Below are 17146 nucleotides of genomic sequence, written 5' to 3'. Positions count from 1 at the left end.
GTGACGTCCTGTGTTTATGCACCTTAGGAGGGCATGTATATGGTTGGAACCTTAGGTGTGGTATTCAGAAGAAACTTCATCATATTTTCGTCTATGACTCCTGAGTCAAGCGCCTTGTGTACAAGGGTGCATAGAGCTCCCATTAATTCCATGGTAGGGTCATGCTCCATGGGTATTTACGTGGTTTCATCTTGTACATGTTGGTTAACATTAGTGTTGTAGAAGTCTATGTTTAGTACTACAAGAGCTCCTCCTTTGTCAGCTGGAAGGAACGTGATTGAAGTGTCTTGCCTCAGTTTGTTAAGTATCCTTCGCTCCTTGATAGTAAGATTCAAGTGTGTTGTAGAATCATATTTGATACTCTCAAGATCCTTCTTGACTAGCGTTTCAAATGTGTCCAATGTCTTAAGAGAGGTAGGTGCTAGAAACTTGCTCTTAGGTCTGAACTTGTGTTGTTCCTCTGTCAAATCTGTGGCACTGGGGTTGATGGTGAAGAACCACCTAAGTCTCATCTTTCTCATAAATTTAAAGAGGGCGACCTCTGTTTCTAGTGCATTGGATATGTAGGTCGGGACAAATGAGATCCCTTTATTGAGTACAAGTTCTTCCTCTTTGCTGAGAGTTCTACTGGAGATGTTTATGACTAAAGAGTTCATTTCTTCGTTGTCCGTTGTGGTCTGCCTTGCTCCTTGGTTGGTTTTGGTTTTTCCACGCCTGCAGCTTCGTCTGCGGCTACTAGATTCTTGTCTGGTGGAATTTTGGCGTTGGGGCCTGCCAATAAAAAAGGCCCACTTTCTGTTGAAGTTGTAGCCGGTTCTTCTGATGTCACCCTAGTTATTTGCACGGATGTAGCACTAGGTCTTTGCATGGATAGATCCTGGTCTGTAGCAATACTTTCCTCCGAGGAGGTGGCTCCGGGTTGTTTAAAGACTCTCTTCTGTGCATATTTTTCCGCCCAAGTATAAACCTCGTCGAGTTTATAATCTGTAGTATCCCGGCGGAATTTCCGGGTCTTCCTCTCATGAACCTCCTTTGCGTGAGCATCCAGATTCTTGTTGATTTTTTCCAAGACAGCCTGCCAATCTTCTTGTTCCATACGTTGACTAATGTCGTCTTTTAGTTCGTTGATGTCAAACGTTAATTCACTCAGTAAAGTAGAAATTTCCTCAATAATAAGTAAAATGAGATCCAACGAGCACTTGTTTAAGATGGCGTACCAACGTGACATGAAAGATCTGTTGAATTTAAAGAGCATAGGGCGAAGTGCGATCCTCAGACCACGGGGAATGCGTTTCACTTTATGGTACTCGATAAGAGTGGTCGCATGTAATCTTTGGTTAATTTCTTTTCTCATCAGATATTCTCATTGCTTTAGTTGTTGCGACGTGGTACCTGTGGCTGTACCAAATTCTCTTACTTCCTTTTCTAATGCGTAGATTGATTCTGCATCTTCTGTTGAGTACACCTTGGTGTCAGCCTGATTGGTCGTCAGACTTGCTATATCCTGCCAGGTCATGTTAGTGTGTGGGTGCTGGTCCACTAAGTGGGCACTCTAGTTAAGAATTTTACAGGAGAATGGTGGAATAGCACACCTGTGTTTCTATGAGCCTATGTGTATTTAATCAATGTTAGTAATGTTTAGTGTGCTCGATGGTGGAGAGGGAGCGTGCCCTGCCCCCCCAGTGGAATAGATACCAAGTATGAGCTCAGGGAAGCCCTGGGCTACCAAAGGCACAACTATGAGGGGCCATGAGGCCTCACCAGATTATTCAAACCATAAACTTTTTTGTATCCAAATTTAAACCAGTGGTTTATTTCAGTTTTATATATTCATCGTAAGAATAACAATAATGCTTTATCTCAATATTCATATATCTACATGCAATCTGTGTTTATACATGTGTAGAAGGTTTCAGAGCCTTATTAACTATAAACAAAACATTCTGGTTCTCAAGTATATGTTTAAAGCACATATATTACATTTCAAACATTGTTTCCCAATGCATTTCGGGTTCATGTAGAACCCTTCATCAGGGGAAATATCAAAATGAACCAATGAGTATTGTGATGACAATATTTCAAAAACACTTTCGAGGTCACTGTGTTTTGAGGTACGACGTAGCAGGACCTGCGAGGCAACAACAATACACATATTTTGTGAACACATGTCATTCATATATTCTAAAATATACATGCGAGCATAAAGGGAAACGGTGCTGGGGAGTAACGCTGAACCAGTGCTCACCCGGAGGGTAAAAAAGGAACCAATGAAAGATAGAAGAAAGTACCCAATAGCTCAAGAGTGAAAATCCTCTAGTTAATGCTGGAGAAAAGGAAATATACATGAGTGTTACCAGTGTAAATGTGTAACATGCGGTACACAAAAAGCTGCCCTTCTATAAAGAATCTGTCTAATAATGTCTGCATCCTAAAGCGACCAACGTTTCCAAGATGTTTCTAAACATGACTAGAGGGTAAGTCATGTTTAGAAACATCTTGGTAACGTTGGTCGCTTTAGGATGCAGACATTATTAAAGACCACGCTCTTGTCCTTATGGCAAGGGCCCTTTTCCCTGATGTGTTTCTCCACAGTGCCTTTAAAATGGAGCCTGGTTAGAGGTCTGGCTGTCATATTTGTTGTCATATGTGTGGGTGATGTAAATACATACTGCAACCTGAATATGGCAAATAACTATCATGCCATTGGTGCATTTCTTTCATCATTTACTGTGGACTTACAGGAAAATTACAAGGGCCAAATTGGTAAATGCAATGCCCAGTACATGTTTTAGAGAAAATGCACATGTGGTTTACCACTGTTAAGCAGTAGAATAGTACATAGAGTTCTAAAGTCACAAGAACCAGACAGGAAAAAAATAGTGGTCCTGAAGCAAATCTCCAACCATTCCCAGGTTTGGAAAGCTTTGGAGAGTAGTTTACGACTATTTACAAATTCATGAGTTTGTGGGAATTCACGAACTTGTGGGTCCAGTCAACATCCCTTGCGTGGGTTTTACTCCTTCATGATCTATATGCAGTCAGGGTGTACAGTTACATAGAACAAATTAATTTAAGCCCGCTAAGTATCCTCCTGTGAATACGTGACAAGTGTAATTCCAGTCATTACAGCTCTAAACACGTCTGCAGTCAAAGATGCCTTTGTGCATCAGTACTACTGTGTTCGCATATCTGTAGATGTGCAGACGATGATGAGTTTTATAAATTGCCAGATTTTACACGTCACAAGAATAGATGTGAAAGACATGTAAACAATCACATATGTTTCCGACCAAATCTGTTTAAGAGAGGGATGACTAGGTGACCTAAGGATTGCATTTGCTGTTTACTGGCTAGCTCAGTGTACTTCTTTTTGTGTTGAGACTAGGAACTGGCATCTCTGTTTTCCAATAAGAAATAATAGAGAAAGTTTGGTGTCTAATACATTTCGAGTCCTTTGATGACTCCTGATCAATTTGACCTCAGTGGAGGGCCTTCTTGCCCTTGGATATCGTTTTCATACCATTAATAGCATAGTTTCAAGGAACCTATAAAGAAAGTAAGTAAAAAGGACCTCAATTGCATCGGCACCAATAATTTGCTGCCAAAGCACAAATAGTTCTAGCACAAATTTTCTTTGTTTACTTTTATGGCAGACATTTTTATCTTAGACTGTCCACAGATAAATAGAGGCTGAGTGCGACTGACACAATTGTAAAATCGCGGTTACAACAATTATTTCTCTACGTTTTTCTCAAATAGGTATTCTTTTATTAAAGCTAGTAAAATCTGAGAGTCCTTTGCTAAATAACTTACTATGACTAGTGAAATCCTTCTCTGCGCAGTTCATAAAATCTGGGGCACGAACCAATAGAAGAGCGCGATTGTGAGTATTTGAAAAGTGCCCAGCGCACCTAGTTGACATTTCAAAGAAGAAAGTCGCAAATCTTCAGATTTAAAAAGATTTCATGTAACAACCTTTTTTCATAGAACAGAGGAGCAATCTTACCCTAGAGCGGTGACTTCATATGGTGTCCCACTTCGCTGTATTTTAGAAAAGATTACACGTTATAAAAAAAATATTTGAGCGAAATGTGCACATTGTTTGTCGTCTGTGACATTTATTACTGGAACATAGTGATCCAACGCGTGCAATATTAGAAGGTGCTGTGCATGTGGTATAAAGACTAGAAATATGACCCTTGCACAAATTATACAACCCATTCTTACACTCTGCTACATTGGATTGTTACGTGCCTGTCCTGCAGTATCTGGTTTACCTATGGATCATTTAGTTTTACAATTCTCGTCCACAAAAACTTTTCTAATAATAAACCAGGTATTTGTTAAGCGGAAACTAATCTCCTTTCAGGGTCTCACGGCGCTGGGGCCGTCGGAGAGATTTAGTGACCTATCGTCCAGAGTCACTTGGGGCCTTGTTTATGAGGCCTTGCAACAGTTTTGCATTTCCGTTTGCGTCACTTTTTGTGACGCATCGGCGGTGTAAAACATGCCTCCTGTTGCGCCCTATTTACAAAGTGACGCATCTAAGCAGATGCGTTACTTTGTAAACCCCTGTGCTAAGTTATACCTGCGTCAGGTATAATGTATGCAGGGTAGGCGTTCCCATGTAAGTGAGCCTCATAGAAGTGATGCAGTGAAATCTACCAGATTTCACAGCGCCACTTCTAGGGTACAAATACGACAATATCTTACGCCTGCCTCACAGCTGGCTTAAGACTGATTTAGGCCCTTTCACATGGGGCTTCCCCCATGTGAAACGACACATTGCTGGAGTTGCGTCACTTTTGTGACACACTTCAGCAATGCATCATTTTTTCGCCTACAGATATGTCAGAAATACATATCAACATCAAAACTCCAACGTACCCATGCGGTAAATCAATGAGGTAAAACAAAGAGGCACAGCCAGCCCGCTCAGCCAAAGTTCAGCAAACCCTCTGAAACGCCGTCCGAAAACGCCATCAAGCCGTTGTACTGAGACGCTGCCAGGTACACGCCGCCATTGCTAGGGGAGGAGCAGTGAGTCAAGTTGCTTTATTCGGTTATAAGACATAGATAACCATAAAAGTACAGTAAAAGTATACAAGGAAAATATCACAAAAACAAATTAATATCTAAAACTTCATGACAGTTTAAAAGTTCATCGATTTCCTTGAATTAAAAATATTTTTAAGAAAAGCAGCAATGGATGCAACACCGAACAAATTATCAAGCAGTTGAATAGCTAAAAAGGCAGGTCTACATTGTCTCAAATCCATATATTTTAAAATGGGCTTACTCCATCTATTCCTAGGAATGGTATAAAATTTACAAAAAAATAAAATATGAATGTCTGATTGAATGGACAGATCGTCACAGGGACACTTAATCAATTGCGAAGACCAGTTATTTACATGAGGAAAAATTAATAGCCTATACGAAATGCCGAATCTAAAACCAATTAGAAGGAATCTTTCAAAGTCTCTCATTTGTAGCACAAGATAAGGTTGCATGACATTCCTGGTCATAATCAGTTGGTGTGAGATCACAGATTTTTTCTTAAGTTCTATAGTAATCCTGTGATCTTCCAGATAAGAAATACACAATTTTTTTAACTCTTTTCGTGGAATCTGGGTCATTGAAAGTGGCTCTTCATAATAATCAAGGTGACCTATTTGTGTGAGAAATGTCTTAACATACTGTAGCCAGTTTATCCTCTGAGCATGATCAAGTTTGACTACATCAGAGAGAATCAATCGGTTAAAAGAACATTCCTCTGTGGTCCACACCCGGTGCCACAGAAGAACTGGGTGTACCCTGATAGTATCTTCCAAGTACCCCAGTCCAAGTTCTGCATGACAATTATGGGTTGACACACTTTCTGGTACGGATAAAAGATATCTTAAAAATGTGTTTTCGGTCACCTGTAGATTTTTTAAAATGGAATGCCCCCAAATTTCTGCACCATAAGTAGCAATCGCAAGACATTTTGCCTTATAGATACAAATGAGCTCCTTAATGGGTTTCTTCCCCATTTTCCTACTAAATGCTTGAAGGGCCATCATTGATTTTGCAAATAGCAACCTTCTGGTTTTTATTGCATTTACCCACTGTCCAGATCTATCAAATAAAATTCCCAAATAAGCGAATGTTTGGGTAAAATCCAGGGGGTTTGAATCGATAAACATGGTTTTCTTCGACTTCTCAGCCCCTGGGTCACAGTTCATACAGAACGTTTTGGTACAGTTTATTTTCAAATCTAATTTGGCCATAAAGTTTGTAAAGATATGTTATCGTGTTTTGCATCGCCATGGGGGTCCTAGCCATTAATACTGCATCGTCAGCGTAAATTAATGCTGGTACTGGCCGATGTAACGCCGCCAGCATATCCTGACATTCCTGCAGCAAAGTTCTATCTAAATCATTAATGTGAATTGAAAATAAAAATGGGGCAAGGACACATCCTTGACGTACTCCTCTTGAGATACTAAATCGCTTTGTACACTCCCAGTTCGTACCGAATCTCATCGTAGCCGAGGCACCATTATACAGGTCCCTTAGGAATTCGATAATATTTTTCTCTACACCAAGGTGATCCATGATTGCCCATAGCTTACTATGGGTAACACAGTCAAATGCGGAAGTTAAATCGACAAAGGTTAAAAATAATCTTCCACCCTTAGCCTTGGTTTATTTTTCTAGGAGTATATACAAATTAAGGCCCTGATCTACGGTACCAACACCTTCCCTGAAACCATACTGGAGATCACTAAGTATCCTGTGCTCGACCGCCCAAATTTGCAGTCTGTTTAAAATTACTCTGCCGATTATTTTGACTGTTGAGTCGAGTAGCGATATGGGATGATAGCACGCGCAACTAGTCCTATCGCTCTTTTTAAAAATCGGAACTATAATCGACTCATACCAGGTCAATACCAATCCATCAGTACAGGAAGCATTGAAGACTTTTGTGAGTAGTGGTGCCCATAAAGGTATATTATTCTTAAAGATATCCACCGGGACACCATCAGGGCCTGGTGCCTTACTCCCCATACTAGCTTTACTGCTCACAATCACTTCCTCCAAGGTAATAATCAAATTCATCCTATTAATATGCGGGCTGGCCGCACTAACCATGCCCCCATTCACTACCTCGGCAGATATTCCTTCAGTCATAGTTGGCACACTGTACAAAGATTCAAAGAACCTAATCCATTCCGTCTCAGCGATGGCGATCTCAATTCTAGCCCGAGAATTATCATTAAAAAACGGCGCATTTACCGCCTTCCAAAAGGCTGTCATGTCTCGTAATTGGGAGGCTTCACATAAGGTTTCCCATGCCTCCTTCTTCAAGACATTTTTTCTATTATTTAATGCAGCCTTATAGACCTTAGGTAAATCCCTTATCAGAATCCGATCTTTAATAGTAGAGTTTAGGGCCCGTTTTAGGTTAGAGTAAGATTTAGAACATAACGTATCAAACCACCTGGATTTTTTTACTTTGGGATTTCTTACTCATACCCACAGGCTATCCTTTATTTGAGTGGTGATTATCTTAAAATGTTTAATTATTTCAGCATTTTCTGCTCCCTCGCCCAAACAAACATTGAAGCTGGGTTCACAGTTTTTAACTAATTTACTTAAGAAATCGTCAGGGACTACATTTGTCCATTTCAGAGCATAACCATTACATTTCGTTAATGCAACATTACTCTGGTATTGCACAGGTTTATCTAAACGCCCTGGAACCAAATGTGGATTGATAATTTCCACCATAATGGGGAAATGATCACTTAGAGAATTCCCAAGTGTTTTAAAATGTAGGACATTGTCCTTATAACGTGCAGATACTGTGATAAAATCAATTATTGAAAACACCCCTCTTCCGTTGAACGTTGGGGCATGAGGGATCTCGGGTTGACACATTTTACTCGCAAAACCCAAGTCACAAGCAAATAAAATTTCATTCAAGAGTTCACCACTAGCAGAATGGTCGAAATGCATAAGATCAATTCCTTTCTCCAATGTTAGTCCACACGTACCTTGTTCTCCCCTCATACATGGTGGACTATTAAAATCACCACCCCAAACCACCAAGGTCTCTTTGTTCGTACTATTTTGCACACTATTAATATCAATTTGTAGAGATTTTAGCACCACTGGAAACTCATTCAATGGTACATTATTACATAAATTCACAATCAACAGACAAAATGTTTTGATTAATTCGTATCCTAACCATATGATAAAATCTGTTGTTACACACAATATCTATTTTCTCCCAATTAAAATGGTTGGACACAAAAGTGCTTTACCCGCCTTTCGCTCTGCCATGCAGTGAACCTATAGCTGGGGTAAAAAAGGTTTTAAAACCATTCAGATGTAATTCTTCCACCGCCGAAGTTTCTTCAAGGCATATAATATCATAATCGTTTATTACATTTACTTATATCGGATTGTCAATTTTTGTTCTTAGTCCAGCGATGTTCCAGTACAAAATGAGCCAAGTACCCTTAGGTAAATCATATTCTTGGTTCCCAGAAACCTCGACTTCAACTATATAGTCCTGTTTAGATACTTCATACACCCCTTTATCAATACTAGGTATTTCACAAATTGTTTCTAATCAATTAGGGGAAAGGATCACTAGTCCTGCATGAACCAAGGTCTGCAGGTAGGTAGCTGGGTGTCTCCCCATAAAAAGACCCTCATACACGTGTTTTTTGAGGTTTCTCGTAGCAGTATATGATGTGTCCCCGCTTCTTTTAACACGTGAGTGCGTAATCCTTGGGTCAATTCTCTTGTGTGCACCCTCCGCCAGGAGGCTTTACCTTTGGTTAAGGCAGTAGTGATCGTGGAAAAGTGAAAAAGTGGGTGGGAAGGTGGTGATATATTAAAAGTTGCCCGGTCAGCCAGTAAGTGGACTTTAATTAATCTGGATTCGGACAATATATAAAATTGGTTCGTGCAGCTGTGGAATAGATTATGAATTCTAGCGCACTAGGACAGTTTGGTAAAAAACGGTCGACATGTTTCAGCCTCAGTTGACAGTTGGTCAGTAGGCTTTCTTCAGGACCAGTAAGTGGTAAAGTGAACAAAAGTGAAAGAATAGGTAAATTTATAACCTGATTCTTCGGGTGGTAGAAGGTCGCATTGTACCTGTAAGGAAAGAAAAATGTACACACAACAACAAATAGGAAAGGGGTGGGGGGGGGGGGGAGACACGTTTATGTACAATTTGTACAGTCTCAAAATCACTCGATTTTGAAAAGAAACAAAAAAATGGCAATACTTTGCGCAGAATCACGTTCATTTCAGGCATCAACTCTCCCATTCTCATGCTGCATAAGGCGGAAAGTGATTTTGCTATACTGTAGTGCAGTGCCCTTAGATATAATTATCTTCGTGTCATAGTGACCTCCACAGTACTCATACTTTGTGGTGACATGCTTAGTATCAGAAGAGTAGGTGATAGTGATGTGTTCATTTTGTGGGGGTTCTTAATATTTTTTAAAGTCGCGTCATGACATATGCTGAAGCCTACCTCTACAGGTTGAAGATTTAAGCTTCATCAGGGAAGGGGCGTGCAGAGGGAGGTAATGCTGTTAAGGGTACAGCATTACCTCCCTCTGCACGCCCCTTCCCTGATGAAGCTTAAATCTTCAACCTGTAGAGGTAGGCTTCAGCATATGTCATGACGCAACTTTAAAAACAATACGCAAATTAAGGGAGCATTTTACATCAGGTTTAACTCCCGCCAAGCACGCTCTTAAAGGCACGGTCAACAGGAATAATAGAGAAATGCAAATTAAGAACGCCGCATATTAAATAGACCACTATCACATGACCAACACGTCATTGCCGTCTTTTTAATCGGTGAGCACATTAACAGGACCAACGTTAGGACACCGCTGAATTTATTCTATATTAAGAACCCCCACAAAATGAACACATCACTATCACCTACTCTTCTGATACTAAGCATGTCACCACAAAGTATGAGTACTGTGGAGGTCACTATGACACGAAGATAATTATAACTAAGGGCACTGCACTACAGTATAGCAAAATCACTTTCCGCCTTATGCAGCATGAGAATGGGAGAGTTGATGCCTGAAATGAACGTGATTCTGCGCAAAGTATTGCCATTTTTTAGTTTCTTTTCAAAATCGAGTGATTTTGAGACTGTACACATTGTGCATAAACGTGTGCCCCCCCCCCCCCCAACCTCTTTCCTATTTGTTGTTGTGTGTACATTTTTCTTTCCTTACAGGTACAATGCGACCTTCTACCACCCGAAGAATCAGGTTATAAATGTACCTATTCTTTCACTTTTGTTCACTTTACCACTTACTGGTCCTGAAGAAAACCTACTGACCAACTGTCAACTGAGGCTGAAACATGTCGACCGTTTTTTACCAAACTATCCTAGTGCGCTAGAATTCATAATCTATTCCACAGCTGCACGAACCAATTTTATATATTGTCCGAATCCAGATTCATTAAAGTCCACTTACTGGCTGACCGGGCAACTTTTAATATATCACCACCTTCCCACCGACTTTTTCACTTTTCCACGATCACTACTGCCTTAACCAAAGGTAAAGCCTCCTGGCGGAGGGTGCACACAAGAGAATTGACCCAAGGATTACGCACTCACGTGTTAAAAGAAGCGGGGACACATCATATATCGCTACGAGAAACCTCAAAAAACACGTGTATGAGGGTCTTTTTATTGGGAGACACCCAGCTACCTACCTGCAGACCTTGGTTCATGCAGGACTAGTGATCCTTTCCCTTAATTGATTAGAAATAACTGAATGGAGACTGAAAGGATCCGATCTCTTTCTCCCCCTCCAATTGATTATACATTTCACAAATTGTGTCAGCGCAGGATGGCCCAGTATCTACACTGGTTGTCATCATCGAATACATGGGAGTCGGTATTATGTGGGCTTTCCCTGCAATTTCTAATGAATCAGTTACTGAGGATTTATGGGTAACTTCCTCGAGTGCTGGTCAATCTACATCCCCAAGCCCGGACAATAAATCATAACTGTTCCCTATTGTTACATTAAAAAAAGTCTCAGGGCAATTTCCAAACTGACGAATATAACCTCCTTGCTGTCTCTCCGGAAAACTAGGGCCGTTATTTTTAAGGGAAGAGGGCGGATAAAAATAACTCAAGTCAGAGGCGCAAATACCCCCCAAACTTCTGTCACAATAAAAATCACTTATGTATTGGACCACTCGTGGATCTCTAAAATAGATAATAATACAATCCCCCTCCCTATCCTTAGCCCTATGGCCAACCCAGCCTACCCTGCGAACATTTAGGATTTCTCCATGTAAATCTGGTTCAAGAGGTCTGTTCCTGTTCAACCAGAACGTTACTTTATTTTTTAAATCATGGAGAGATTCAATTTTCTCATGATTCAGAACAGGAACGCCAGATAGTACAATCACATACGGTACAAATCTGGAGGTAGGTCTAATCTCACACATTTACCCTTACCATAACCCCTGTATTGGATGTCTTTATCCCCTGTCATTTCCTTACCTTTCTTATCTGTAGACCCTGAACCCCTTCCAGTACTTGACTCTGCGCTCTATGGACTCACCCCCCTATGTTGATCCTTTAATGCACCCTTGGGTAAGTCATGACCCGAAGTGCCTTTCGCTACCTGGGGTTGTACTACCATAGGTGGCGCCTGTGTAACCCTGGGTAAAGGCCATTGTTCTACGCTAGGGGCAGTTGCCAATCCTTGATATTTCAATCCTGGTTTAACTAGTCTCCCTAAGACTTCAGAGTTGGCTTGAATTACTTTTTCAAGTTGCTCTAATTTTTCACCAATTCTCTTTGTTCTTTCCATCAGTGGAGGAATCAATGATCTAACCAATATTTCCATTTTATCTAATAGGCCATCCAGGCAATGTGCCTCAATAGTCGAGGATTCTCCTACACTTGCTAATGTGGCTTTAATTAGGGGACCAGTCTTCCCGGGTTGGGCGGTAGTTGTGATAATGTTTGGCATTAATTTAACCACAGCTTTAGGCGTTTTAGTGACTTTAGTTTTCTTTGGACAGCCACCCTTGTGTGTGTTCCCTCCCCGTTTCCTTTTAGTGTTAGAGCCCATAACCATTGGTCCCTTAGATAATTGCGGATTTGGGCAACATGTTAGTACTGGTATGGGAGATATACATAAGTCTGTATCGTCCCCAGTTTTATCTGTTTATGTATCAATAAGCACAGCGGTAATAGAAGGTCCTACTATGCTTAAACCTTGAGGTTGTTCGGGCGATTGCTCACTATTTCCCTCTATAAGAGGATTAAGGATGGATCTCTGGTCAGGGCAAGGGACTAAGGCTAAACTTCCCAACGATGATCGCTTTAGGTACATAGGCTCCTGGGACAAACGGCGTTCTGTTAGTTCAATTTCATGCTCCAGGACAGAAACCGCCCTGGTTATGAAAGCATCTAGAGTTCCTGTAACCCCACATCCCCTCCAGTTGTTTGCATATTTGTTCGCTTTGTTATTTTTACTTGACATCTTGTTCAGTAGGTAATACAGAGAACGTAACAATAAATAAGTCTAGTAAATAATAAATTTGTAACCAGTTTAGAGTCTTACAGCAGTTGTTCGGGACGTGGCCCAGCCCAGTCTCTTCCTGTCTCGGACACGATCAGACGGGCCAGTCCTTGGCCCGGGCTTCGCCCGGCGCTACCCGCGACGCGGGGGGTCACCTTGGAATTTATGCGCCTCCGGGCGCGGAAGAGGAGTCACCGGCTACCTGCCGCTAAGACCTCTGGGCAGTGTAGTTCCCCCCTGCTGCAGCCCCGCCGGGTATTGCAAAGGCTGCGGCGGCAGGGGGAAAACAACGGCCGGCCAGGAAGAGCAACGCCAACCAGGGCCGTCGGGAAGGAGATGCGGGTAAGTCCGTTGCTGGCCGTAAATCCTGTGGCAATGTCGCGTTAGAGTCACCTGTGGCTACTCGGAGGCGTGGTTTTCCATAGCAGCTATCCCGTGTGCATCGTTAGCTTTGCAAAGAAGAGTAAGAATAAGATGGATTCTAACTTGTATCGTCCGATCACGTTGTTGAAATTGGATTATAAAATTGTCACCAAACTTTTATCTCTAAGGTTTAACAGATATGCGGCGAAATTGATTCATGTAGACCAAAATGGGTTTTTGGCTTGTAGACAATTAGCTACTAATACTCACTTTCTCTCAGAAGCCGTGGATTATTTTGAGATTCAGAAGATAACTGCTCTAGTTCTATTATTAGACGCGGAGAAGGCCTTCGACCTGGTGGTCTGGAAGACATTGTTTTCCATCTTGCACTCCTTTAATATCCCACTGTCATTTATATTCTTAATCCAGAGATTGTATAAGAATGCTGTGGCGAATGTAATTATTAATTCGGCTGTGGCAGGGTCGATAAAAATTAAACGAGGCACAAGGCAAGGGGGACCCTTATCGCCAGTTCTGTTTGGCTGTTTCATCGAGCCTCTGGCAATAGCCATCCGGAACTGTGCTGATATTCACCCTCCAATTCCAGCAATGCCCAAATTAAAATGATGTGCAGATGACATCATGCTACTAATTAAGCCAACAGTGGAAGTGCAAGCTAAGGCCTTCAAGTTGTTTGAAGACTTTGAAGCATTAGGGGGGTATCGGATAAATAAAGGCAAGATGGAAGTTATACAATGTGGGAGGTCCGTCATAAATGTGTACCCTGATGTCCACAGCTCTGTTAATTCTAACCAAAAAGAGATACTTGGGGATATTTTTTTCCGAGTCAATTGATGATTTATATAAACTGAAATTTGCTCCACTAATAAAGAAAGTTCAAGGGTTGTTTTCTCGAGCATGCTCCCTTTGTCCATCATGGGACGAGTTGCTCTGATTAAAATGTCTGTCTTCCGTTATTTAATTTTTTGTTCTCCTCAATACCATGCACTTTATCAGGCTCTTTTTTTTCGCAAGTTGAGTCCATGTTCACAGCCTTTATTTGGGAAAAAAAACACGTTTAGCACTTAGCACGAAGATTTGGACCAGGGAGGGTTAACACTCCCCAACATCAAAAGTTATTATGACGCGTATTTTGCACAATATTTATCTAGGTTTAAGCCTCCACCACAAGCACATTTTTATTGTAACATTTTCATGAATTTTATGTGTAAGGACAGCTAAATCAACTCTCCTCTGCTAATGTTTAGATCTCCGAAGCTGGTACGCTATAAGTGTCTGCAATGGTTTTTTAAAAGACGGCAGGTCTTTTTAAAAAAATACTCTATTCCAGCAATCAACTCAGCTACCTTGCTAGAAGAAATCCTCCCCTTAATAGGGGTTAAACAACCTACATACTTGGCGTCAAAATGGGCGGTAGCGGGGTATGTTAATGTGTCAGATTTTTTAAGGAATGGTAGCTGAGTGACAGTAGTAGAAATGCTCCAATCCATTGCTAATGATTTTATCCTAATTAATTCTTATGGTATTTTATATAAATACCTTGTTGAAATAAATGTTGCTTCTTTTTTGGATAGAAATCAGTTTGTGGAGGAATTATTAGTTAAGGCACCGAATAGGAAACGAGGGGCCTGGAAGAAATATTTAGCCATTGTAAAGGGGGTGGATCTTGAGTCGAAAGCCATTAAGAAATGGTCAGAACATGAGAACTGCGAAATTTCTCCCCATATTTGGACTACTATTAACAGGTTAAATGTTAGTACTTTGAGAGGGGCAAATTGACGTAGGATGCTATTTTATAGCAAATGGCTGTTGTATTGAACTCCTGCCTCCCTATCAAAGATGTATGTCAACCAGTCTTCTCAATGTTTCCGCTGTATGAATCATCCATCTACCAACTGGTCACATATTATGCTGAGTTGTCCAAAAATTAAGGTTTATTGGGTGGATTTATTTGTGTATCTGGAACAGGAATGTATTATACAGCTGGAAGTTAATGATAGGCTAATTTTATTTGGTTTTGACTCTGATCTTCCTTATACAGAGCCAATGACTAGATTTTTGTATATAGCAATGGCAATGGCTAGATCACTCTTATTACAAAAATGGCGCTCGGATCTGATTCCCTCGGCCCAGGAGTGGGGTCAGAAGATGAGAAGGGTTAAGAAAAGTGAATACACATGCTGTACGAATTGGGGGCCTTGAGAAATTCAATAAAATATGGGGTACCAACTTTGATTAATTATTAGCTAGGGGAGATGATAAAAACTGTTGTTAAGCTGCTACGTAGTGGTGGGATGGGGTGCGGTCTTAGAGCTTATTAATGTTCTTATTTATTGTGTAAATGTATAAATGTTGCTCTTTTTTCATCGTTTTTTAAAGTGTTATAGAGTGTTAAATAGGCTGAGGATTCGTGATGTTTATAGTGACTCAGATGTGATTTGTATTTTCTTTTAACCCCTTCCATGCGGCCACGATTCCCCTGGTGTGCTGTAAACAGCACGAACAGGGGCGGGCCGTGACGAACCCCAGCAGTCATCAGCACACGAGCACCGTAGTGCATGACGGCTGGGGTTCGTCATCAGCATGGAAGGGGTTAACTCCGGCTTCAATAAAAACAATAAAGAAAAGAACTAATGATGTATCTGTAACTCCTTGCGACATGGTGCGTCATACAGTAAATATGATGCATCCATCATGTAGCAAGGAGGGCGCACTGAGAAGTGATGCATCGCTGCTTTCACGCAGCGATGTGTCACTTCTCATAAATGATGCCCTTGGTGTTGAGCCATCGGCACAAGGGATCGAACCATGCTCCGGAGACCGACTCTCTGGCCACTGCACTACACCTCTCCCTTTATTCGTTTTCAGGTTTTTTCTATACTTTTTTTTGGCTACATTAGTGGTCATATTAACAGTTAACTAGTCAGTCCCGCAGACACAAAAGGCCTGATTGTATGACAGATTAAACATGCAAGGAGTATAATCTATATAACTGACAGTGAGCATTTTAGGAATGTACACGCTTCAAATATCAAAATATTTGACTTATTGATTTATGATGGTTTTTTTTTAGTTTGTTAGCAGCATTACAATGATCTGATGTTTTGCGTCTTTTCGTTCTTACAGCTGGCTGATTTCCGGGAAGTGGTCTCTAGGTTGCTAGGCCTTAACGTGAGCACTCTGGCTCTGCCGGACTATGAAATCATCAAGCGCCTCGAAAGAATGGTCTACAGTCATCAGCACCACGTTGTCTCGTGCGCGTGAATTTCTGCTTCATCATGATAGACAACCACAAAGTCATGCACAGCTATTGCACCGAATAGGCTCACTGGTGCCCATGCTTCTGTTCTGGTTACTAACTGTGTTCACTTTATGAGCCAACATCTTGAAACTTTACCAAAGTGCCTGATAACACCATGCAAAACAATTATTCATGCTTCGTCACCGATGAAGTATTAACTGAATATTCCAAATGGCATGAATATTCATGATACATAGATAATGGTTTTGATGCATTTAAATCATTGAAAAATCAATAGATTGTTTAAATGGGAAAGCAGCTAGATGTTGACATCCACTCAAGTAAATACACACATTTTCTACGTGCTGTTTTAAAGTAAGGACCACTCGGGTGGGAAATCCTTGGGTATTGATAATCATAACATATAAATCTTAGAATTGCACTACTAGATTCTTTTACATTTTTGTCACAGGGAGATAAATTAATTTGTCCAGGTTCACACAATTTTCAGTCAAGTGCCAACACTGGGATTCAAAGCCTTGCCTTCATGGCAGCACAGCCAGTAAACACATCTTCCCTCATAACATGCTTGTATCAGTCAAGCAAAGGTATACATTTGAAAGTTTTCAAAATCCTTAAAAATAAAGCACTGTCAAATCTGTGAACAATTTGTAAATAGAGTGCAAAAATGAAGGTTTACAAATAGTACTTGAACTACAGATCCCATGATGGATTCACTTTGGGTTATCTATCAAAAAAACTTGAAAAAAAAGTGAATTTCTGCTCCGTATAGGGATGGATGAATAGTAGGAGGAATTTGAGTGTCTTCAAGAATATTTTCCAAGGTTTATGTATATGCACAGTTTGGGCCTACTTTAGAGGTGGGTAGTAATGCAAAATACTCCGATTTGTGGAGGAAGTGCTTTATACT

General features: G+C 40.8%; 1 protein-coding gene across 1 annotated transcript in view; it reads left to right on the top strand.

The window, feature by feature from the left end:
- The window catches only part of CCDC170 (coiled-coil domain containing 170), a 252752-nt gene extending 235875 nt beyond the window's left edge, over positions 1 to 16877 (top strand). Inside the window, exon 13 of the mRNA XM_086926876.1 lies at positions 16101 to 16877. Coding sequence (XP_086783002.1) covers positions 16101 to 16238 — 138 coding nt within the window. The 3' untranslated portion in view covers positions 16239 to 16877. The remainder of the gene's footprint in view (positions 1 to 16100) is intronic.
- The last annotated feature ends 269 nt before the right edge of the window (positions 16878 to 17146 follow it).

The sequence above is a fragment of the Lissotriton vulgaris genome, chromosome 6, assembly GCF_964263255.1.
Source record: "Lissotriton vulgaris chromosome 6, aLisVul1.2, whole genome shotgun sequence".
Taxonomy (NCBI): domain Eukaryota; kingdom Metazoa; phylum Chordata; class Amphibia; order Caudata; family Salamandridae; genus Lissotriton; species Lissotriton vulgaris.
Note: the sequence above shows the minus strand (reverse complement) of the source record. Positions and strands in the feature narration are given on the sequence as shown.